General features: G+C 40.6%; 1 protein-coding gene across 3 annotated transcripts in view; it reads left to right on the forward strand.

The window, feature by feature from the left end:
* NR3C2 (nuclear receptor subfamily 3 group C member 2) overlaps positions 1 to 26,072 on the forward strand; it is a 424,004-nt gene that overhangs the window by 315,002 nt on the left and 82,930 nt on the right. For all 3 annotated transcript variants that reach the window (XM_070474780.1, XM_070474779.1, XM_020873208.2), the window contains exons 5-6: positions 12,377 to 12,721; positions 14,987 to 15,131. In XM_070474780.1, coding sequence (XP_070330881.1) covers positions 12,377 to 12,721; positions 14,987 to 15,131 — 490 coding nt within the window. The remainder of the gene's footprint in view (positions 1 to 12,376; positions 12,722 to 14,986; positions 15,132 to 26,072) is intronic.

Raw genomic sequence — 26,072 nt, forward strand, 5'->3', positions numbered from 1 at the left:
TATCTTGACCCCAGCAGAAATAGAAAATAGATGCTCACCATGATTTGGCAAATGTCAAGTTTTTGAAGTTGCTACTTGGTTTCTCATATTTCTTTCATTCTCCTCTAGGATAACTTAACCCCCGTCTTTTCCAAAAGCATTTTTTGCCCCCAATTTTTTGTGGATGGAGACTTTGTCATTTTGTCGATCCCTTCTGATACTTCCTGGTGGTCTATATCAACACAGCAGTAACGAGGCCCAGGTAGGAGGTGTTCAGTGTAAGAAACCCATTGTCCACCTCACCTGGCCGTGGGGCGCTGGCTCCCTCCCTCCCACACTACTGCCTGCAGTTCTTTAGAACTGTGCCCAAAGGAGTTTTGGGATTACAGTGGCTCAGTATACTGCCATTCATTCCAGTGGGCATTCTCTCTTATTTCAGTAGCAAACCAGCAAAGGTTTTGGCAGAAGAATGTGCTGGAAATTTTCTCCATTACCTAGGAGCTGTCACTAAGAGGCCACTTCTCAGACCTTCTGTCTCATCTTCTTCTGAGATATTTGCTTGGTTTCATGCAGTCCTGGCCTTGCCAGCATCAGAGACACACTGCCTCACCTTCAGAACTCTGACCAGAGATGGAACCCTCCCCCTGACACACCCTCTCACGTGCAGACATTCCTAATTCTGACTGGCAGTTAAAGGAAAAATGGGAGGAAAAAATGTTTCTAAGTCTTAAAGGAGGAAAAAAGAGTATAATCACAGAAAATATAAATGCCATAAAAACAATCATGTTAATCATCCGTTAGCCCAGGGAGTACCCCACAGGCAGCTGCTGGCTTTGCCCCTTTCTGAATCTCTCTCTCCCGCAGGGAAGGTATCAGAATATGTTTGTTTTCTATAATCCTGCCACTGTGTCTGCACAACCAGTGGACCCTTATTCAGTCTCCCTCAGATTCCTTGCGTCTCTGCTCAGATCTGGCGTCTGGTCTGAGGGACTCTCCTCTAAGAGTGTGTCAGCGGTGCTTAACGTGGAATGGAGTGGCCCCTCAGTGTCATGTATAATCACACCAAAAACACACCAAGGCACAGCGGGAATTAGCACAGAGGGATGCAGGAAAGTAGGAATACTCATAGACAGGTCAACCATCTGCCTGCCATTGTCTGACTCAATACAGGTATAATCAGGAACACTGACTCCAGACTTATCATCGCCTGCTTTATAAACATAACTACTCTCTTAGGTATTGATCCAGCTTCCCCAAGGTGGTAAGTGATTGTCTGGGCTCAGATTTTGTTATTTTTGTTATTCATCATCGCATTGCTCACAAAACCAGGGCACTTTCTACACAGTGGGTGAATATTAGTTACTCGTGAAGCAGTGGATAAATGTATGCTACAACAATAGTGACAAAATTATGTTTATTATAGAGCTAGCTATGGTTATCTTTATATACACCATAAAAGGTAATATATGGGGATCCCATATATACCTGTACCTTTTGGGCTTCTCTGGTGGTTCAGATGGTAAAGTGTCTGCCTGCAACACAGGAGACCTGGGTTTGATCGCTGGGTTGAGAAGATCCCCTGGAGAAGGAAATGGCAACCCACTCCAGTACTCTTGCCTGGAAAATTCCATGGATGGAGGAGCCTGGTAGGCTACAGTCCATGGGATCGCAAAGAGTTGGACATTGGACATGACTGAGCAACTTCACTCACTCACTCACTCATATGGAGATCCACTAATCTGGATTGTCTCTGCCCCAGATTTAGTGAGGTTATGATTGACAAAAGTTATATATATTTAATGTGGACAATGTAGTATTGTGGCAGCAATATACCTATGTAATGAATCCCACAATTGAGCTAATTAATGTGCCCACCCACCTCACATAGTTACCATTGGTGGGTGTGTATGGCGGTCCAAGTTTGAGTTTCAGTTTGCCTTAGCATGTTTTTTATACTATTAAAAATCAATAATGCCTGTGATATACATGATTTGTTAAATTATGTATATTAATGTGAGCTTATCTAGGGATACTTTTAAGAACACTCAGTTTTCAGGTCCCTTAACCACTCAAAGAGATTTACAAGCAACCGGAATGCCACTTCCTTGTTATTACTTGATCAGCTAATGATTTATTCATAAAGCAACATGCCCCTGACCCTCACACCAGTTCTGTTTATGTATATGGCTTTGAGAAACATTGATGCTCTTTTTTCTATTAGTAAAAACCAAAGTTTTTCTGCCAAATGGTTAAATCTGTAGGAAGATGACATTCCTTCATTTGGTGTCATGACATAAAAATACCTAGTTTTTTTTTTTCCCCTCTTAACGAGGAGCATCTTCCTCCACTCAAGGGAGAAAGGGAGAAAACACGTGGATAAAGAGGATGAGGAAAATAGGTAAGCACGATTAGGAGGAAGTAGCAAGAAAAATGGTCTGTGAAAGAGAGAAGACGGGCTGGATGCTGGTATTGTCCTGTGGGTTTAAACGGGTAATTACATTTGGCCTGTGAACAGAAAAATACATGTTTTCATATAACCTCAATATATCCTCTCTAATATTTACTGCCAAGACCTAAAATTTCAAGACATGACATGAAGCATTTCTAAAATGATACAATTCTCCCTTGAAATCTTTCCAGTGCAATGTTGTGATTGAAAAATCTCCCCATCAGTCTTTTACTCTATGTCAGATTGGGGGGGGACAAAAAAAAAAGTCCTGATGACCCAGCTAGAAGTCTATAAAGAATCTATAATTGAACACACTTGACAAAGATCATGATGAAAGTACCATGATAGCCCGTGTATCTCATCATTTTACTGGGAGATGCAGAAGCTGTTTATATCATTCCTAGCCGGCTATTGTTCTGCACAATGATAGTTGGTCAAAAGGATATGTAGCAGGCCACGTGGGCCTCAAGAGGCAGAGCAAAGCAGAAAGGAAGTCAGAGCATGTTTCAGGGCCTTTGTGCATCTCAAGACCCCATTGGGAACTTTTCACAATTTTTATAGGGTCCTACCAGCTGCCTGCTGCCTGCTGTTCTGCTTATCAGTTTGGATAAGAAGCAGGACCTCCATTTCACAGCTCCCGAGGGAATAGTTCATGGGCAGTCTATAGCATTCTGTCCCCCAGCCATGCCAGGAGAAAGTGGCTGCCAAAACGCTATTAATAATTAAAGGACTTGGTAGTGGGGGCAATTGCTAAGTATATAACATTACTGTGACATCCAGGTAAACAAGTGAAAATTCCTCTAGGCCCATGTGGGACTAGAGATGTTCACAGTCATATTAATACTCACCCACCCACCCTGCAACTGTTGCTGGCAGTAAGAAATGAAGTGTGAAAAAAAAAAAAAAGAAATGAAGTGTGTCTGTGGGCCACCTGGGAACATGAATTCCCAAACCCAGAGGTCATTAACTCCATGTTAATTTAGTAAGTTGGTAGGTAGTGATAAGACCCCAAATTTATGTTCATGGATGCTCTGAATAATAGAAACATGCTCATTAAGTATCTTTGGCCAAAAATTTTCCTGTTTAATTAGCATACATCTTAATTATACACTTGGATTTGAAGCTGGTGCTAATCTTTAAGTGTTAAAAAAATTAGATAAAGAGAAAAGGATTAGGAGACTGCTTATCATAGAGGCTAAGAATGTGGGCTCTGGCTTTATCCCAGGGATGCAAGGATTCTTCAGTATTTGCAAATCAATCAATATGATACACCACATTAACAAATTGAAAGATAAAAACCATATGATTATCTCAATAGATGCAGAGAAAACCTTTGACAAAATTCAATATCCATTTATGATTAAAAAAAAAACTCTACAGAAATCAGGCATAGAAGAAACATACCTCAACATAATAAAAACCATATATGATAAAGCTACAGCAAGCATTATCCTCAGTGGCAAAAAATTGAAAGCATTTCCTCTAAATTCAGGAACAAGACAAGGGTGCCCACTCTCATCACTACTATTCAACATAGTTTTGGGAGTTTTAGCCACAGATCAGAGAATAAAAAGAAATAAAAGAAATCCAGATTGGAAAAGAAGAAGTAAAACTCTCACTGTTTGCAGATGACATGATCCTCTACATAGAAAACCCTAAAGACTCTACCAGAAAATTACTAGAGTTAATCAATGAATATAGTAAAGTTGCAGGATATAAAATTAATACACAGAAATCCCTTGCATACGTATACACTAACAATGAAAAAACAGAATGAGAAATTAAAGAAACAATTGCATTCACCATTGCAATGTAAAGAATAAAATAGGAATACATTTACCTAAAGAAACAGAACAGACTTGTGGACTCTGGGAGAAGGCGAGGGTGGGATGTTTCAAGAGAACAGCATCAAAACATGTATATTATCTAGGGTGAAACAGATCGCCAGCCCAGGTTGGGTGCATGAGACAAGTGCTCGGACCTGGTGCACTGGGAAGACCCAGAGGGATCGGGTGGAGAGGGAGGTGGGAGGGGGGACCGGGATGGGGAATACATGTAAATCCATGGCTAATTCATTTCAATGTATGACAAAAACCACTGCAATGATGTAAAGTAATTAGCCTCCAACTAATAAAAATAAATGGAAAAAAAAAAGAAACAGAAGACCTATATATAGAAAACTATAAAGCACTAGTGAAAGAAATCAAAGATCCCACAAATAGATGGAGAAATATACATGTTCACGGATCAGAAGAATCAATATGGTGAGGATACTACCCAAAGCAATCTATAGAGTCAATGCAATCCCTATCAAGCTACCAATGGTATTTTTCACAAAACTAGAACAAATAATTTCACAATTTGTATGGAAATGCAAGAAACCTTAAATAGCCAAAGCAGTCTTGAGAAAGAAGAACAGAATTGGGGGAATCAACCTGCCTGACTTCAGGCTATACTACAAAGCCACAGTCATCAAGACAGTATGGTACTGGCACAAAGAGAGAAACATAGATCAGTGGAACAAAATAGAAAGCCCAGAGATAAATCCACGTACCTATGGACACTTTTTCTTTGACAAAGGAGGCAAAAATATACAAAGGAGAAAAGAAAATCTCTTTAACAAGTGATGCTGGGAAAACTGGTCAACCACCTATAAAAGAATGAAATTAGAACACTTTCTAACACCAAAAATAAACTCAAAATGGATTAAAGATCTAAATGTAAGACCAGAAACTATAAAACTCCTAGAGGACTGGAGCCCATTATACAGAGTGAAGTAAGCCAGAAAGATAAAGACCATTACAGTATACTAACACATATATATGGAATTTAGAAAGATGGTAACGATAACCCTATATGCAAAACAAAAAAAAAGAGACACAGATGTATAGAACAGACTTTTGGACTCTGTGGGAGAAGGCGAGGGTGGGATGCTTCAAGAGAACAGCATCGAAACATGTATATTATCTAGGGTGAAACAGATCACCAGCTCAGGTTGGATGTATGAGACAAGTGCTCGGGCCTGGTGCACTGGGAAGACCCAGAGGGATCGGGTGGAGAGGGAGGTGGGAGGGGGGATCGGGATGGGGAATACATGTATATCCATGGCTGATTCATGTCAATGAATGACAAAAACCACTACAATATTGTAAAGTGATTAGCCTCCAACTAATAAAAAATTTTTTAAAAAAAGACAAAAAAAAAAAAACTCCTAGAGGAAAACATAGGCAAAACACTCTCTGACATAAATCACAGCAGGATCCTCTATGACCCACCTCCCAGAGTAATGGAAATAAAAGCAAAAATAAACAAATGTGACCTAATTAAACTTAAAAACTTTTGCACAACAAAGGAAACTATAAGCAAGGTGAAAAGACAACCTTCAGAATGGGAGAAAATAACAGCAAATGGAGCAACTGACAAAGAATTAATCTCAAAAATATGCAAGCAGCTCATGCAGCCCAATACCAGAAAAACAAATGACCCAATTAAAAAAAAAAAATGGGCCAAAGAACTAACCAGACATTTCTCCAAAGAAGACATACAGATGGCTAACAAACACATGAAAAGATGCTCAACATCATTCATCATAAGAGAAATGCAAATCAAAACCAGTCAGGTACCATCTCACACTGGTCATAATGGCTGCTATCAAAAACAAAAAAGAAAGATGGTAATGACGACCCTATATGCAAGACAGCAAAAGAGACACAGATATAAAGAACAGACTTTTGGACTCTGTCCAAGAAGACGAGGGTGGGATGATAGAGCATTGAAACATATATATGACCATATGTGAAATAGATGACCAGTCCAAGTTGGATGCATGAAACAGGGCACTCAAAGCCAGTACACTGGGACAAACCCAACGGAATGGGATGGGGAGGGAGGTGGGAGGGGCTTTGGGACAGGGGGACACAGGTACCCCCATGGCTGATTCATGTCAATGTATGGCAAAAACCACCACAATATTGTAAAGTAATTAGCCTCCGATTAAAATAGTTAATTTTTAAAAAAGAGTGTGGGCTCTGAGCTATGGCCAGATTCCAAACCTAGCTCTGCTGTTCAGTAGCCCTGCAACCTTAAAGAAATACTTACTCTCTCTGAGCATCAGTTTCTCCACCTGTACAATGAAACTGATAATTGCCTAATCATAGGGCCGTGGTTTGCACTGGAATGCTTAAGACCATTAGAAGTTGTTTTGAACTGTGCTTGGTACGTAAGTGCTCAGTAAATTGAGTTTATTGTTATTTCAGTTGTGAGATTTTCAGAGTAATAACTCTACAGATTGAAAAGGAATAATAACAATTCAGGAATTTTATCTTAAAATCTCAGAAACTTGCATTTCCTGCACAGAAGTAAATTAATACATTATATATGAAATAGTTTATTCAAATGTGTACAATGTGAAGATGAAATAAATTTAGTCAACAAACATTTATTGAGTACCCACAAGCATCACGGAAAGTGATGTTATGGGGATACATTAGACATTAACAACTTTCAGGAACTTAAATTTTAGAAGACAGCATGTGTTGGAGAACAGTATAAAATTTTCAAGCATTTTAGAAGGGCTACTTTGAGTAATATGAATATTATGTAACTATACTCTTTTAGAAAAAGATATTGGATGAAACACTTGCTGAAGAATATACACACTGAAAATATTTATTTTCTTGAACTACTTAAGGAAGTAGAGATAATTACTCAATTACAGGTGTCCCACATACATTCATAAGATCATAACATAAAATTAAATGTAGCTGAAATGCTAAGCAAACTATAGATAATCTTCTCAATAGATCCTGCTATAGACCACAACCTTGTGTATAAATGCTAGAAAAAATAGTAGCATTCTTCTTCAGGTTTCATAACATTGACCTTAAATCAGTGATGAAAATAGATGCAGCATTATAGATTGAAGGCCTAAAACAAGTATGAATCTCATAATTAATTTGCAAGCAAATATAACTTTTAATAAAATTTGAGAATACCACCCTTAGCTATTTCTTGTCAAGCAAATGATAGCTATCATTAGATGTAATCTTTTAAAGAGTAAGGGCATTTTAATGAATTGGAATAGTTTTAGTATCTGCGAAATTAAGTGAAAAAATGAAAGTAATGTTGATGCACTCTTTCAGATGTTAATAATAATTTTCAGCATTGTTTTAGTTTTCTTATCCATTTAGCCCTCTGTGAAATCGGGGATAGAAACACTATCATTCTCATTTTTTGGATGAATCAGTTGAGGCTTAGAGAGAACTTTATGTGACACAGAAGCAGTTAGTTCCAAATATCTGACTCCTCATATGGCTAATCTGTGCAGTCGAGGATTTTCTCAAGCTTTTATAGAGTCATCCATTGACCGGCATTTGGGATTATCTGCATGTTTGATTCTTTTCTTCTCCTTCTCTGTTTGGCCTAGTTTGTGAGGCATTTAGTGGTTATTTTTTCTTCAGTTCATTCACTTATTTCTTCATCAGAAGTATCTTGGTTCCCTACTGTACACTCAGAACTGCTGGGCAGTATTTAACCAGCAGCTCTCCATTAACATATGTAAATAGACTGCACCTGCTTCTTATTCAGACAGTTCTAAAACTCAGATTTTTCTGCCTCTTAACGAGAAATGAAATGATCTGAAATAATTGAAAATTTTTAACTGTTAATTGGTAATTTCAAACTCCTTAAAGATAGGAATGACATCTTGTTCATCTCTTAAGCCCAGCTCCAACATTTAATGAATGGGTGGCAGATATGTCTTGTCTTTTATCTGTAACAGTAAGTGCTTCTGGGATGAAAGTGGTATAATGACAAGCATGAATGGTTATTTTGAAAATCAAGTTAACTGGTGTGGCATAGCTCTCAGCTCAGTTCAGTTCAGTTGCTCAGTCATGTCTGTTTACGACCCCATGGACTGCAACTCGCCAGGCCTCCCTGTCCAGCACCAACTCCCAGAGGTTACTCATTCATGTCCATGGAGTCGGTGATGCCATCCAACCATCTCATCCTCTGTTGTCCCCTTCTCCTTCCACCTTCAATCTTTCCCAGCATCAGGGTCTTTTCCTATGAGTCAGTTCTTCGCATCAGGTGGCCAAAGTATTGGATTTTCAGCTTCAGCATCAGTCCTTCCAATGAATATTCAGGACTGATTTCCTTTAGTATGGACTGGTTGGATCTCCTTGCAGTCCAAGGGGCTCTCAAGAGTCTTCTCCAACACCACAGTTCAAAAGCATCAATTCTTCAGTGCTCAGCGTTCTTTATACTCCAACTCTCACATCCATACATGACCACTGGAAAAATCATAGCCTTGACTAGATGGACCTTTGTTGGCAAAGTAATGTCTCTGCTTTTTAATATGCTGTCTAGGTTGCATAGCTCTACTCTGTGTTAAATATGTATCCTGTAAGTTCCTCATACATGTTAGAACTAAGTTAAAGATGTCTGGTACTTCAGGAGTTTAAAAATAAAACTTAAAAAAAATTTAAAAAATTAAAAATAAATTACCTAATAAAATGGAAAAGCTTACAGTTGTAAAGCAAGTTATTACCAGAGCTCTAAACTCATTTAGAAGTGAGAGTTGGACTGAGCACTGAAGAATTGATGCTTTTGAACTGTGGTGTTGGAGAAGACTCTAAAGAGTCCCTAGACTGCACGGAGATCCAACCAGTCCATCTTAAAGGAAATCAGTCCTGAATATTCATTGGAAGGACTGATGCTGGAGCTGAAGCTCCAATACTTTGGCCACCTGATGCAAAGAACTGACTCATCGGAAAAGACCCTGATGCTGGGAAAGATTGAAGGCAGGAGGAGAAAGGGATAACAGAGGATGAGATGGTCGGATGGCATCATTGACTTGATGGACACAAGTTTGAGCAAGCTCTGGGAGATGGTGATGGACAGGGAAGCCTGGCATGCTGCAGATCCATGGGGTCACAATGAGTCAAACATGATTGAGCAACTGAACTGAATTGAAATGAAGCTTATTTGGCATGTCTGAGCTTTCTCTATTATTATCCATTTATTCACTCATTCAACCCATCTTTCCCATTACCTAGTAAACTCTTCATCAACCTCACCCACCTGCTATCCATCCACCAATCCTCCCATCTACCTTCCAGTTCTCCTACCCCATCCCCCATCTTTCTTTTACCATCTCTATCATTGTTACTGTTGTTTAGTTGCTAAGTTGTGTCCAACTCTTTTGCAACCCTATGGACTGTAGCCCACCAGGCTCCTCTGTCCATGGGACTTCTTAGGCAAGAATACTGGAGTGGGTTGCCATTTCCTTCTCCAGGAGATCTTCCCCATCCAGGAATCAAACCTGCATCTCTTGCATCTTCTGCATTGACAGGCAGACTCTTTAGCACCACCTGGGAAGCCCAAAGTTATTCATTACAAAACAGGAAATCCATATTAACATCCCACTGATCACAGAAGAAAGAAATCCACTCAAAGATAGACTTCTGTTATTAAATCAGTACCTTTTCCTGGACAAAACTCGAGTCCCCCATGGAGAGCAGAGGGAAGACTCGCTTGTCAAGCAAAGAGGGATCTGTTCTGCATGAGTGAGCCATCAAGAGAGACATGAATGAAAAGCAGTTGCTATTGCACCATTTACAGTAGCCAAGACATGGAAACCACCTAAATGTCCGTCAAGAGATGAGCGGATAAAGAAGTGGTACATTTATACAGTGGAATATTACTCAGTCATTAAAAAGAACAAAAGAATGCTATTTGCAGCAACATGGATGGAATTTGAGATTAACATACTAAGCAAACTAAGTCAGAGAGTGAAAGACAGGTACCATATGATACGACTTATATGTGGAAGGTAAAATACAGCACAAATGAACCTATCTATGAAACAGACATAGAGAACAGACGTGTGGTTTCCAAGGGGGCAGGGTTGGGGAGAGGGAAGTTTTGGGAGTTTGGGATCATCGGATGCAAAGTACTATATATGGAATGGATCAACAACAAGGTCCTGTATTGCACAGGGATCTATATTCAGTATCCTGTGATAAACCATAATGGAAACGAATATGAAATCTGTGTGTGTAGACCTGAGACACTTTGCTATACTGCAGAAACTAACACAACACTGTAAACCAATTATACTTCAATAAAAAATTTGTAAGCAGTTGCTTAAAGTTAATACTGCTTCTTTGGTTTTAATTAAGATGAACGCATTATTTGTTGTCCAAAATGTGGTACTTTTAGGAGTAAAAGGGGGGCACTTAACTAATAATCATGCTGGGAAACAGGCATAAACCAAATGTATCTAAACCAGGACTGTTCTAGATAAATTAGAACATGGTCTCTTGTACATATATTCTCCTGGAACTCTAAAGTGGTATTCCTGTACAGTATTTTGTGATCTCTTTTAATTATAGCCCATGTGATATGTGAATTGTTTATTTATAATAAAAAAAAGTAGGAGAGATTTTTAAAGATTGTGTAATGGTATAACTCACACCTGCCTTTTTTAATAGCATTAATTTCCTGTACGTTTACTAGTTAGCACTCCAACTTGGAATCATCTAGATACTTCATTTCTTCCCTTCTGTGGTCTTGCTTTGGGGTGGATTACAACCCCATCCATACGGTGGAAATGTGTAAATCACTTGTGCAGGCGTAACATTTACCAAGGTGACGTGGGGGCTGTCAAAGAGGAGGAACACCCAGTCCTTATGTCTCGGCAGTTCACAGTGTAGCTGGGGTCTTGGTCTAACAGCATTTGCACAAAATAGCTACTCCAAGTAAGGGAGTGGTTACATGTCGGCCTCAGCAAGATTAGGTGGCAGAGAAACACCAAAGGGGAGCAAGTCAAGGGCCAGGGAAAACTGATTAGAGGGAGCAGAGACAGGGCTCAGACCTAGGTTCACTCAGGTCAGACTAGCTCTTGCTGCCAACTCTGGTGGATAATAGGTGGGAATTTTTTATTATATAAGATTTAGTTGAGGCATGTATAACTTAATAGCATCTGAAGTAACTTGCCCTTCCTCTGAACTCTTACGTCTGTTTTACGTGTGCTAGCTGTGTGATCTTGGACAGACTTCACAGCCCTTCTGGTCTCACTTTCCTCATTATAAAATGAGAATTGTAATAGTACCTAAGCCATAAAACTGACGAAGTTGTTAAAGTGGTTAATTTATAGAACGCATAGAGGACAATGCCTGCTATCAGAAAAATATTGAAAAAGAACTATTCCTACCAGTATAGCAAGACATCTTTAGAGAAAAAATATGCTTTCATCAATATAAGTTAATATATGATTGCATTGTACCTCATGGACAGTATCCCCAACATGACCTTTTATTTAATTCTCTTCTTTGGTACTATTTATTGCATTTCATTTTTATTGAGATAATAATTGACATATAGCACTATGGCAGCTCACTCCAGGATTCTTGCCTGGAGAATCCCATGGACAGAGGAGGCTGGTGGGCTACAGTCCAGGGTCACAAAGAGTGGGATACTACTCAAGCGACTTGAAAGAAAGAAAGTGAAGGTCGCTCAGTCGTGTCAGACTCTTTGCTACTCCATGCTATGGACTTCTCCAGAGCAGAACACTGGAGTGGGTAGTCTTTCCCTTCTCCAGGGGACCTTCCCAACTCAGGGATAGAATCCAGGTCTCCTGCATCGCAGGCGGATTCTTTACCAGCTGAGCCACCGGGGAAGCCCAGCATGCACTATGTAAGGTTACAGTGTACAGCTTATTGATTTTAATGACTTTACATTATGAAATTATTATCCCAGTCAGTTTAGTGAACAGTCAGACCCTCATATGGACACAAAATGAAAAAAATAAAATTTTTTCTTTAATAGTTTTTTCTTGTAACTCAATATTCATTCATCTGTAACATATGGAAATGCTGTACTTGACATATTTATCAGGCCAAACATAATCTTAATTTGCCCTTATTGTTTATACCTTTCTTTTTTCAGCTCGGAAGTCCAAGAAGTTGGGGAAGTTAAAAGGGATTCACGAGGAACAGGCGCAGCAGCCTCCGCCCCCGCCCCCGCCCCCCCAGAGCCCAGAGGAAGGCACTACCTACATCGCGCCTGCGCAGGAGCCCTCGGTCAACTCGGCGCTGGTCCCGCAGCTCTCCACCATCTCCCGAGCGCTCACTCCTTCCCCTTCTATGATCCTTGAAACCATCGAGCCCGAGATTGTATATGCAGGCTATGACGGCTCCAAGCCGGATACGGCCGAAAACCTGCTCTCCACCCTCAACCGCTTAGCCGGCAAGCAGATGATCCAAGTTGTGAAGTGGGCGAAGGTACTTCCAGGTGAGGACGGGCTCTCCTTTCTGGGTCTGCATCCTGAGCTGGGCGCCTCAGGGCCACAGAGTGAGCCATATGCAACAGTGCAATTGACTTAGCGTCCGTCTCAATCCTGAGACCCAGTTGTTTTTTTTTTTTTAAACTTGATGTCAAATTCAGTGTGTAGAAAAAGTCTGGTGAGTGTACTCATTTCTCTTGAGACATTAGCGTTAAGTATTCTACAGTTAATGTAATGTATGCATTTCTTATGTTGACGATTGAAATGGAACATTTCATCCCGGTAATATTAATAAGGCAAAAACACATTCTAGTTGTCAAAGCCCAGAATAAGCCCATTATTAGCAGCTGATAACAATAGCTAATCTCAGCCTAAACCAGGTTAATTAAGACATACACACTACTGTATATAAAATAGTTATATATACTATATATGGGCTTTTCAGGTGGCACTAGTGGTAAAGAACCCGCCCGCCAGTGCAAGAGATGTAAGAGACATGGTTTCAACCCCTGAATTGGGAAGATTCCCTGGAGAAGGGCATGGCAACCCACTCTAGTATTCTTGCCTGGAGAATCCCCTGGATGGAGGAGCCTGATAGACTATGGTCCACAGGGTCACAAAGAGTCAGACATGAATGAAGCGACTGAGCATACATGCACATACATATCCATATATAAAAAATATATAGCACAGGGAACTCTACTGAATACTCTGTAATGACCTCTATGGAAAAAGAATCTAAAAAAGAGTGGATATATGTATATATTCTGATTATAACTATATATATATATATATGTAATTATATATCCTGTATATAAACTGATTCACTTTGTTATACACCTGAAACTAACACAATATTGTAAATCAATTATACTCCAATAAATATTAATTTTTAAAAAAGACCTGTCAAGTAAGCTTTAGGCGTCTCTGCATCTTGCTGAAAATATCATCTTACCTCCAGCACCCTTTCAGTTGTCCTTGAAATTCCTAATTTGGTCATTTTTTTATGCTGTAGAATTTTATTAATAAGGTCCCTGTTAATCTATGGAAACATTGCTTAGAATTGCAATCACATTGTCCCAGTTCATTAATCCAAAGCCATTTCTTAGATGACCTGTGGTCACCCAGCAGCTATAAAACAAAAAATAATCAGAAGCCCTAATTCTTTGAAGGGAGGCTTGCCCAGGTGAAACTACATGAACAGAAGGGTACCCTGGTGCCCCTTGGAGTACAGAGGGTGGAAAAAGAAACGAATGAAGGATGAATTGAGGCTCGGAAAGGGAGACTGTGGGTGAGGCAGGACCAGCGCCAAGGATGCTTAATAACATGCGTGCTCAGTCATTCAGTCGTGTCTGACTCTTAGACCCCCATAGATTGTAGCCTGCCAGGCTCTTCTGTGTTTGGGATCCTCCAGGCAAGAATACTGGAGAGGGTTGCTATTTCCTCCTCCAGGGCATCTTCCTGACTCTGGGATTGAACCCGCATCTCCTGAGTCTCCTGCATTGCAGGCAGATTCTTTACTGTGGAGCTATTGAGGAAGCCCTGCCAAGGATGCTTATTCTGCCTCAAAAGTCTGGTTATTCCCAACTAAGGGAAGCAAGGAACAAGACTTTTTAAATCCCTGCAAACTCATGAAAATTAACCAGGAAACCAGGCTTCCCTGTTGGCTCAGGCAGTAAAGAGTCTGCCTGCAATGTGGGAGACCTGGGTTTGATCCCTGGGTTGGGAAGATCCCCTGGAGAAGGAAGTGGCAGCCCACTCCAGTGTTCTTTCCTGGAGAATTCGATGGACAAAGGAACCTGGTGGGCTACAGGCCATGGGGTCATGAAATCAGACTAGACTGAGTGACTAACTTTCATTTCACTTCATGAAAACTAAAATCTTCCACCACTGTTGCAGGTATGCAGTAGTAAACAGTCATTAAATTATCTTTGGTTTTGAAGGTATCTGTTGTGAATAGGCTGAAGCAAGTGGCAAAGATTAACACAAATTCTTTCAGTCCCACCAAGGGTGGTAGGCCGCCATCCACAGTGAGACTTCCAGGACTTCTTAGTTTTCTTGGCCCTGGCACTTTACACTTCTTGAGAATTCAGGGTGAATTTAACATAAAATGTTAAACAAGGCCAGGTCCATGATAGGTACTCTGGAAGTAACTGTGGAATTGATTTGAGTTGATGAGAGAAAGGGGGCAGTGGGGGTGGACTTAAGAAGTTTCTTCCTGGGATGTACTTAAATGCTAAGTGTTTTCTGTGGTAAATTATTCTGTTCTTCAGGATTTAAAAACCTGCCTCTTGAGGACCAAATAACCCTCATCCAGTATTCTTGGATGTGTCTGTCGTCATTTGCCTTGAGCTGGAGATCGTACAAACATACGAACAGCCAGTATCTCTATTTTGCACCAGACCTAGTCTTTAATGAGTAAGTACCTATTCATTAGTCTTCATAAAATAAACTGAGGAGTCATTCATTGTGCTTTTTTATGATTTCTAACAGATGTACCTCTATGAAAGAGTACACTGATATATGTGTGTGGTTTTTATGGTTGTGCTGGGTCTTCACTGCTGCACACAGACTTTCTCTGGTTGCGGTGAGCAGTATTTCTGTATGGACTTTTTCTATTTGCAGTGCATGGATTTCTCCTTGCAGTGGCTCCTCTGATTATAGAGCTTAGGTTCTAGGGCATGCGAGCTTCAGCAGTTGTAGCACATGGGTCCCATAGTTGCAACTCACAGGCCCTACCTAGAGTGCAGGCTTCAGTAGTTGCAGCATATGGGCTTTAGTTCCTCCATGGCATGTAGAATCTTCCCGCACTAGGAATCGAACCCATATTGCCCGCATTGGCAAGCAGACTCCTATCCATGGTAGGGAAGTCCCACCAATATTTTTTAAGAGCTAAAATGCTATCAAGACTTTCCTGGTGGTCCAGCGGTTAAGATGCCACATTTATTTGCAGCAGGTGTGGGTTTGATCCCTAATTGGGGAACGGAGATCCCACATCCCATGCAGCAAGGCCAAAAAATTTTTAAAGTTAAAAAAAAAAAAGGCGCAAATAGAAAAAGCTATCATTTGAGAACTTAAAAATTACTTTTTATAAAATTATAATGCACATGTCTGAGTATGTGTAAGAAATTGTCCCCAAAAAAGATAATCCAATTGGCTCCCAAAACTTGATTGGTACAAAGCCACAATTAATAGAAAAGCGTCTCTTCTGCTGTCTGCTCCAATTGGGAAGACTGTCTAATTTCTAGGAAATGTGAGTGTATAAAATGCCAGTTTTTGAGCACATTCATAGAGTGATTCTTTTGTTAACAGTATACAGCTGCTCACTGTGTTTTCATGACAATCATAATTACCCTTCTTTGCAATCATAAGAGAAGCCAAAATGTTATTCTGTAGTGAAACATTTTTAGTTTTATGATGCATTTTAAAAAGATTGAAAGAACTGTAATAGACTTTTCTTTGGCCATGAATTCCTCCCTATGTTAAGTTTAACATTTTAATATTGTTTGCATTCCACATTAGCACATTCCGTTTATGTTTATATCTAGCCATGCTTCTTTGTAATTGTTGGGTCAAGAAATACTTAAAATAAAAAGGAACATTTGAATGATGATAGTAACCACAGCCATATTCTAACAGATGGCTCTCTAGAGATATGAAAACAGGGGTTTTTCAGTAGGGAAGGAAGCAGATGAGAATTAGATTGGTGAGGTAAGAGAGAAGGGACATGAAAGATTCAAAGTGGACATGTAGTGCCTAAATACCTAAATTGTACTGGGGGTAGTTTTCCTGAGAAAATCACTTCACCCAGTTATAGTGGACCAGAGAGGCAGTTTTAGTTCAAGATAAATTAGGAGCATCAGTTGTTGGTTCCTTGGGTGACCATTCTTTTGGCAATCAGAACAAATAATTCTATGAGTACATAAATTTTCACCAAAACCATGATGTGAGGCCAAACAACTGACATGCACATTTTAATTTGTTTGTTTTCCTCAGTAACCAGCTGATATTATTAAACAACAAGCTTGTTTTCCAATGTGGTCTGTAAACCAAAAGGAAAGCATTTTGGGATTCCCCAAGGGTCCACTGGTTAGGCCACTGTGCTTCCACTGCTGGGAGCCTTGTTCGATCCCTGGTTGGGAAACAGATCCTGTAAGCTGCTCAGTGTGGCCAAGAAAAAAAAAAAACATATTAAGGAGGGTCTTTGCTTTAAGAGGACATGTGGGTAAATTAGAATCTCTTAGTTCCATCCAGATGTCTCCTTTAGGTTTTAACAGAAGATTCAAATAATCCATTTAATCTTATTCAGTGACTCTATTGATTGTTTATTGTCAAATGTGCATAATGTAAAATACTCCTCTTTAACCATTCACGGTACAACAGTAGCATTATAATTGCATTGACTTCGCTGTGTTCCCATCACCATCTATCTCCATTACTTTTTTCATCATCCCAAACAGAAACTCTAGACCCATTGAGCAATAACTCAGCATCCTCCTTTCCCCCAAAGCCCTGATAACTTGCCTATCCTAGATATTCATATAAATGGAACCATGTAATATGTGTCTTTTTCTTTTTTGGTCTGGCTTATTTCACTTAGCATAATGTTTTCAAGGTTCATCCTTACTGTAGCAGGTATCAAAATTTCATTTCACGGCTGGATAATACTCCATTGTATGTGTGTAGACTTTATCTCGTTATTTGCAGATTCTGTATTTGTGCATTGGTCTTCTGGCACATTTATTTGTAAACCCAAAGTCAGTGTTTGCCACACAGAGAGGCAGTAAATTTGCGGTACCTGACCTGGGCATTTCAGCTGAGACTCTGCCTTCTTGTTCCAGTTCTCGTATGGTAAACAAGTATCTTTTACATGGTCTATTTAGTACCATGTATTTTTTGCATTGTTGTGCTTTTTTGTGATGATTTCACTGTTTAAAATGACCCATGAGCAGAATGCTGTAGTGCTTTCTGGTGTTCCTAAGTGCAAGAAGGCTGTGATGTGCCTTAGGGAAAAAATACAGATGTTTGATAAGCTTCTATCAGGCATGAGTAACAGTACAGTTGGCTCTGAGCTGAGTATTAGTGAATCAACAATATATGTTAATACGGTGTCTTTAAACAGAAATACACATAAAACAAGATTAGGTGTAGATCAGTTGATGAAAGTGTTATGAGCAGTAACTTCCAGGAATGTCACCCTGTATATCCCCTTGAAGGAGACATAGCTCAGTATTAGCTATTTTTGTGTCTACTGTAACTTTATAGAACATAATTGCCATGTTTGTTTCTTTTGTTTTTACCAAATAGAATTGACCACATTTTATCCATTCACGGACACTAATAAAATTAATGTCATTGAAGGTTTTTAGAAGTAGGTAAGAAACCAAAAACAACAGAAAAGTTCATATAAGCTCTATGCATTTACTTGTTCTAGACAATATTAATAGAAATAAAATGGAAATAACCAAAAAATTTCCTTCTAACATTATAAGTAGTTAAATAATATGACATTGTATAATTACTAGAATGAACATTTTGTTCTCTATTCTTAAAACCTCTGACCTCAACCGCAGCCTAGACTTATTAAATTTTCTCTCAAGTAGAAAGAGCAGGGCAGGAAAATAAATAAATAAATAAACTTTGCATTTTTCAAAGCGGGGAAGAAAACCTACTCCCAGGAAACATTTGGAAATGACATGAAGCCTTTTGGCCAAATCCCATCAACAAATAGAGTTGTTGTGGTAACTCAATCACAAGATGCTATCACAGACCCTATATATTTTAGGGAAATTAATAAGTTGCAGAGTATGGGGTACAACTGAAGTTTGTATGTGCGTACTTCATTCTGCATTTATTGAGGAGATATTTACTAACGCTCATCAATTTCCTAAGCAGTGATTTTTGAATTGTAAAAAATATTAATATACCCTGTCTCATGGAATATATAGTCAGATGGAAGAGACAGACATTATAAAAAAATTCTAAGATCATAGTTGTGATAAGTACTGAAAGAAGAATACTTTGAGAGCAGTTAAGGAGAGGTATTGGTCTAGACAGGGAAGGACTCCCTGGGATTCATGAAGCCACTGTCATCCCTGGGAAGGAAGTACAGGAGGAGGAAAGTTGATTTAGGCGGAGGGATGCAGCAAGGCAGCATCACAATGGACCTCAATAGAAATGCAAAGATGCCCAAGGCAGAATCAGCACCAGTTGTGGGTGGTTGGATTCTGACAGAAACTGGAGAAGAGTAAGAGGAAGTAGGTGTGTAAAATGACTTTCAAGCCTCAGCCATAATTACCAGGGAAGACATGGCACCACTCACTGGGTTAAAGAGCTGGATTAGAGGACCAGGATTTGGGAGGGAAGAGAATGAGGCCAGTTTTAAACGTGTTAAGATTGAATTGCCTTTGACTCATTGTCTAAGAGGAGTTGTCAAACGGGCAGTTATCTGTACAGATCAAAAGCCTAAAGAGAGGTCCCACTGGAGAGAGAAATTTTCAAATACATCTTAGAGGTGGGGGTTAAAAGAAGAAAGACAGGAGAGTGTTATCTCACAGATCCAGGGAAAGAGAACTTTGGAAAAGGAACTGTGGTGATCAGTGTTAAATGCTATCACAATTTCAGTGAAATGGGGGCTAGAAGGTTTGAACATGCTTCTCCCAGGCCTGCCAACAATTTACATATTCATGTCCTCTGAACATGCCCCCGTGTTCCCCCATCAGTGCCCATACCTCATACCTTTCACCAAACAGAAGGAGACAGGCTGCCTTTTTGTGCCAGGGAGTAATGCATGCCATTCAGCTTAGGACACAATGCACTGATGGGGCCCATCCTTGCTCTCCCACTCACCCTCAACTGTCTTGGACCCCCTCTCACCCACATTGGCAGCTCTTTGTAGGTGCCCATAACCCTCCCATGTTTGATAGCACCTCCTCCCTGAAATCACGGACTCAGTCTTAGTCATTTGTTAATTTGCAGCCCTTGGCATTGTGTCCAAGGCATAGCAGGTTCTCCATAAATATTTGTGGAATAAATAAATTAATTGAGCAAATGGACTGAACAATCTATTCATCAAGAGAGATTTTTAATTATCATTGCTATTTATGAGGTTGAAGTTTATGACCAAGAAGTGTGATGTGCAAATGCATTGTTTTCACCAACAGAGGTGTAGCTATCTTTAAAACGGAGAAGAACACCTGAATAGTTGATTGTGTGTTTGCCTTCAACTGTGAAATGGATCTGAGAGTTCCCAAAGATCTTATCCTTCAGCTGTTATTGGAGCTAAAGGAAAGATGCAAAGTAGGGAATAATAAGTAGAACATTATTTTTAAGTTTTTATTAAACATGGGGGTGAAGATATGAGTTAATACTTTAAATTAGAATACTAGAATTTTTATTATAAACTCAAAACTTTCAATTATGTATTAAATGATTCATTATTAAATTTTGCCTTGAAACAGCTTATCAAATATGGCTCCAGATCACTGTAAATATTCAAATTTATTATCAGTTTCAATATACATATTAAAACTCCCATTTAAGCCTGTAATGAAATTTCCTCAAATTTTTTTAGTTTCTGAAATGAAGGTTCAGTGTGTTTTTCTCTTTTAAGTACAGCCAATAAGATGTATGGATCATGGTGGAGAGTTCTGACAAAATATGGTCCACTGGAGAGGGGAATGGCAAACCCCTTCAGTATTCTTGCCTTGAGAACCCCATGAACAGTGTGAAAAGGCAGAAAGATAGGACACTGAAAGCTGAACTCCCCAAGTCGGTAGGAGCCCAATATGCTACTGGAGATCAATGGAGAAATAACTCCAGAAAGAATGAAGACATGGAGCCAAAGAAAAAACAATACCCAGTTGTGTATGTGACTGGTGATGGAAGCAAGGTCCGATGCTGTAAAGAGCAATACTGCATAGGAACCTGGAATGTTAGGTCCATGAATCAAGGCAAATTGAAAGTGGTCAAAAGGAGATGGCAAGAGAGAACGTCAATATTTTAGGAATCAGCAAACTAAAATGGACTGGAATGGGTGAATTTCACTCAGATTGCCACTATATCTACTATTGTGGGCAGGAATCCCTTAGAAGAAATGGAGTAGCCATCATAGTCAACAAAAGAGTCCAAAATGCAGTACTTGGATGCAATCTCAAAAACGACAGAATCATCTCTGTTCGTTTCCAAGGCAAACCATTCAATATCACAGTAATCCAAATCTATGCACTTACCAGTAATGCTGAAAAAGCTAAAGTTGGATGGTTCTGTGAAGACCTACAAGACCTTTTAGAACTAACACCCAAAACAGATGTCCTTTTCATTATAGGGGACTGGAATGCAAAAGTAGGAAGTCAAGAAACACCTGGAGTAACAGGCAAATTTGGCCTTGGAGTACAGAATGAAGCAGGGCAAAGGCTAATAGAGTTTTGCCAAGAGAACGCACTGGTCATAGCAAACACCCTCTTCCAACAACACAAGAGAAGACTCTACACATGGACATCACCAGATGGTCAATACTGAAATCAGACTGATTATATTCTTTGCAGCCAAAGATGGAGAAGCTCTATACAGTCAGCAGAAAGAAGACTGGGAGCTGACTGTGGCTCAGATCATGAACTCCTTATTGCCAAATTCAGACTTAAATTGAAGAAAGTAGGGAAAACCACTAGACCATTCATGTATGACCTAAATCAAATCCCTTATGATTATACAGTGGAAGTGAGTAATAGATTTAAGGGATTAGATCTGATAGACAGAGTACCTGATGAACTATGGATGGAGGTTCATGACATTGTACAGGAGACAGGGATCAAGACCATCCCCAAGAAAAAGAAATGCAAAAAAGCAAAATGGCTGTCTGAAGAGGCCTTACAAATAGCTGAGAAAAGAAGAGAAGGGAAGGGCAAGGGAAAAAAGGAAAGATATGCCCATTTGAATGCAGAGTTCCAAAGAATAGCAAGGAGAGATAAGAAAGCCTTCCTCAGCAATCAATGCAAAGAAATAGAGGAAAACAACAGAATGGGAAAGACTAGAGGTCTCTTCAAGAAAATAAGAGATACCAAGGGAACATTTCATGCTAAGATGGGCTCAATGAAGGATAGAAATGGTATGGACCTAACAGAAGCAGAAGATATTAAGAAGAGGTGGCAAAAATACACAGAACTATACAAAAAAGATCTTCATGACCCAGATAATCACCATGGTGTGCTCACTCACCTAGAGCCGGACATCCTGGAATGTGAAGTCAAGTGGGCCTTAGGAAGTATCACTACAAACAAAGCTAGTGGAGGTGATGGAATTCCAGTTGAGTTGTTTCAAATCCTAAAAGATGATGCTGTCAAAGTGCTGCACTCCATATGCCAGCAAATTTGGAAAACTCAGCAGTGGCCACAGGACCAGAAAAGATCAGTTTTCATTCCAATCCCAAAGAAAGGCAATGTCAAAGAATGCTCAAACTACCACACAATTGCACTCATCTCGAACACTAGCAAAGTAATGCTCAAAATTCTCCAAGCCAAGCTTCAACAATAAGTGAACCATGAACTTCCAGATGTTCAGCTGAATTTAGAAAAGGCAAAGGAACCAAGATCAAATTGCCAGCATCCACTGGATCATTGAAAAAGCAAGAGAGTTCCAGAAAAATAGCTACTTCTGCTTTATTGACTATGCCAAAGCCTTTGACTGTGTGGATCACGATAAACTGTGGAAAATTCTTCAAGTAATGGGAATATCAGACCACCTGACCTGCCTCTTGAGAAATCTGTATGCAGGTCAGGAAGCAACAGTTAGAACTGGACATGGAACAACAGGCTTGTTCCAAATAGGAAAAGGAGTATGTTAAAGCTATAGATTGTCACCCTACTTATTTAACTTATATGCAGAGCACATCATGAGAAACGCTGGGCTGGATGAAGCACAAGCTGGAATCAAGATTGCCAGGAAAAATATCAATAACCTCAGATATGCAGATGACACCACCCTTATGGCAGAAAGCGAAGAAGAACTAAAAAGCCTCTTGATGAAAATGAAGGAGGAGAGTGAAAAAGTTGGCTTAAAGCTTAACATTCAGAAAACTAAAATCACAGCATCTGTTCCCATCACTTCATGGCAATTAGATGGGGAAACAGTGGAAACAGTGGCTGACTCTATATTTGGGGGCTCCAAAATCACTGCAGATGGTGACTGCAGCCATGAAATTAAAAGACACTTACTCCTTGGAAGGAAAGTTATGACAACCTAGACAGCATATTAAAAAGCAGAGACATTATTTTGTCAACAAATGTTTGTCTAGTCAAGGCTATGTTTTTTCCAGTGGTCATGTATGGATGTGAGATTTGGACTATAAAGAAAGCTGAGTGCTGAAGAATTGATGCTTTTGAACTATGGTGTTGGAGAAGCCTCTTGAGAGAGTCCCTTGGACTGAAAGTAGATCCAACCAGTCCATCCTAAAGGAGATCAGTCCTGGGTGTTCATTGGAAGGACTGATGCTGAGGCTGAAACTCCAATACTTTGGCCACCTGATGTGAAGAACTGACTCATTTGAAAAGACCCTGATGCTGGGAAAGATTGAAGGCGAGAGGATAAGGGGATGACAGAGGATGAGATGGTTGGATGGCATCACCGACTCCATGGACATGAGTTTGGATAAACTCTAGGAGTTGGTGATGGACGGGGAAGCCTGGCGTGCTGCAGTCCATGGGGTCACAAAGAGTCGGACATGACTGAGCAACTGAACTGAATATTTTATAATTAAAAGTGTATATGTATTTTATTGAGGTCTGGTTGATTTACAGTGCTTTGTTAATTTCTGCTGTACCGCAGTGATTTAGTTATACACATATATTGATATATTTTTTCATATTGTTTCCCATTGTAGTTTATCACAGGATGTTGAATATGATTCCTGTGCTATGCAGTAGGAGGTTATTTCCTCATCCTATATATACTAGTTTGCATCTGCTAGTCCCACCCTCCCAATCCATCACTCCTCACTAACTCTTTCCCCTCGGCAATCACAAGTCTCTTCTCTATGTCTTTGAGTCTTTTTCTGTTTCAGAGATATGTTATTTGTGCTGTATCTAATCAATACTTTAGATTCCACATATATATATATATATATATATATAATATGGTATTTGTCTTTTTCTGTCCAAGTTAGTTCACTCAGTATGATAATTTCTAGGCCCATCCATGCTGCTCCTAATGGAATTGTTTCATTCTTTTTAATGGTTGAGTAATAGAGAATGAAAAGTGTATTTAAAAGCATGTTTGTATTGTTTCAAGTCAGAGCTGAATTTTTTTAAAACATGTATTTTGGATGATGTTTCCCTGGCTTTGTCGCTCTGAACCTTTGATTGTTTGGGTTCAGAGACTGCTGGTGAGAGAGGGTCTAGGTCTTCATGCCCCTTTCTGAGTCTCTGGGGTGAGAGCCGAGTGTCACTACCAGGAGACCTGTTTGACCAGCCTGTGAGCTCAGCTCACCCTGCCCTCTGGGCTCAGAGCTGCTCCCCTGATGGCAGTGCCCGTGGGGAAGTGCAGGACTCAGTTATCAGCCGCTTCGGACCACGGAGGGCTGCCTGCCCTTGGCTTGTCCCCCTGAGGGCCTCCATAGTCCAGCTGACTTTAGTGAGGGCCTCTCCCCAGGCCACCCTGGCCAAGGAACCATCCCTCTAAGATCCTTCTGCACCTAAAGTCCTAAAGCTCCAGGAGGCTTGGCTCAGAGGGGCTGCAGCTTGTGGGCAGGTCCCTGTTGTTCAGGCTGGAATCGGCGTCCCCACGGGGGCCGGGAGGGTTGGAGTGAGACTGAGACATGCCCCACCCTTGCTTCCTGAGGGGCTGATCAATATCCCTGAGCCACAGGAGGTGACTTCGGTGCCTGGGCCTTGATCCAGCCAGGCTGGGGTGGTGACTTGACAGGGGCAGGGCGTGGGGTGAGCCTGGCTCACACCCCCAGCGCTGGCTCCCTCCGCTTCCCCCTCTGTCCCCAGCCTCTTTCCCTTCCCTGTTCACTTGTTCCTGCTTTCAGATCTGATTTCTTCCCTCCCTCTGTTCCTCTGAACTGTATCGTTTCTGTAGTTTCTAGCTTCTGACCACTTCCTTTTCCCCCTCCCCTCCCCACTTTCTCATCTCTTCCCTCCTCACCTCCCCACCTCTTCCTGCTTCCTCCTGTTTCCTTCCTTCCTCTCTTTCTCTCTTTTTTCTCTGACTCTCTCTCTTTCTCTCTCTCTCTGTTACACACACACACACACACACACACACACTCTCCTACTCCTCTTCTCCCGCACTTAAAAGTCAGCAGCCTTCAGAGATTTCCATTGTTTTCATTTTTCACTTCTGCGTCAATATAGGGGAATAAACTGTATAAGAGAAGAGTCCTTCTGTCTCCATTAGACCCTCCCATGCCCCAGACCCTGGACCAGAAGCTGGAGGGCCAACATCCTCGGTGGAATGATCTGAGCACTTGGTTTGCCAAGCAGGACTCGGAGCCCCCACTTACACAGTGCAAAAGCTGCTCATCTCACCACATGTCCCTCCACCACGTGCCCTTCTGCCCTCCTCACCCAGGCCCAGCCTCTGTAGATGGTTGAATGCGAGACTCCTGAACAAAGAAAAACTATTTCACAAATAATAAGTGATTATTCATTGTCTGAAAGGGACAGAAACATTGCAGAATGGAACTGGTTTTCTTTTGCACAAAAGTGGGCATAAAGGTTTGACATAGCTATTCTTCCAAGGAGCAAGAGTCTTTTAATTTCATGGCTGCAGTCACCATCTGCATTTACTTTGGAGCCCAAGAAATTGAAATCTGACAATGTTTCCACATTTTCCCCATCTATTTGCCATGAAGAAATAGGACTCTTGAAAGCTTTGGACAGCAAGGAGATCAAACAAATCTATCCTAAAGGAAACCAACCCTGAATATTCTTTGGAAGGACTAATGCTGAAGCTCCGATACTTTGGCCACCTGATGCAAAGAGCTGACTCATTGGAAAAGACCCTGATGCTTGGAAAAATTGAGGGCAAGAGAAGGAAGGGGTGACAGAGGATGAGACGGTCGGATGGCATCACTGACTCAACTGACATGAGCTTGAGGAAGCTCAGGGAGATAGTGAAGGACAGAGAAGCCTGGCGTGCCGCAGTTCATGGGGTTGCAGAGAGTCGGACACGACTTAGTGATTAAACTACAGCAAGACCTAAAGGACATCTTGCCATTGGAAGGGGGGACAGGCAGAGGGAGCTGCAAGGAGGGTGTGGTGGGGTCTTGTTTGTAAGCAATAAGAACTAGTTAACTTAGGGGACTTCTGTGGTGGCCCAGTGGTTATCACTGCAGGGGCCACAGTCATCTGGGAAGTCAGATCC

The sequence above is a fragment of the Odocoileus virginianus genome, chromosome 12 (assembly GCF_023699985.2).
Source record: "Odocoileus virginianus isolate 20LAN1187 ecotype Illinois chromosome 12, Ovbor_1.2, whole genome shotgun sequence".
NCBI classification, from domain to species: Eukaryota; Metazoa; Chordata; class Mammalia; order Artiodactyla; family Cervidae; genus Odocoileus; species Odocoileus virginianus.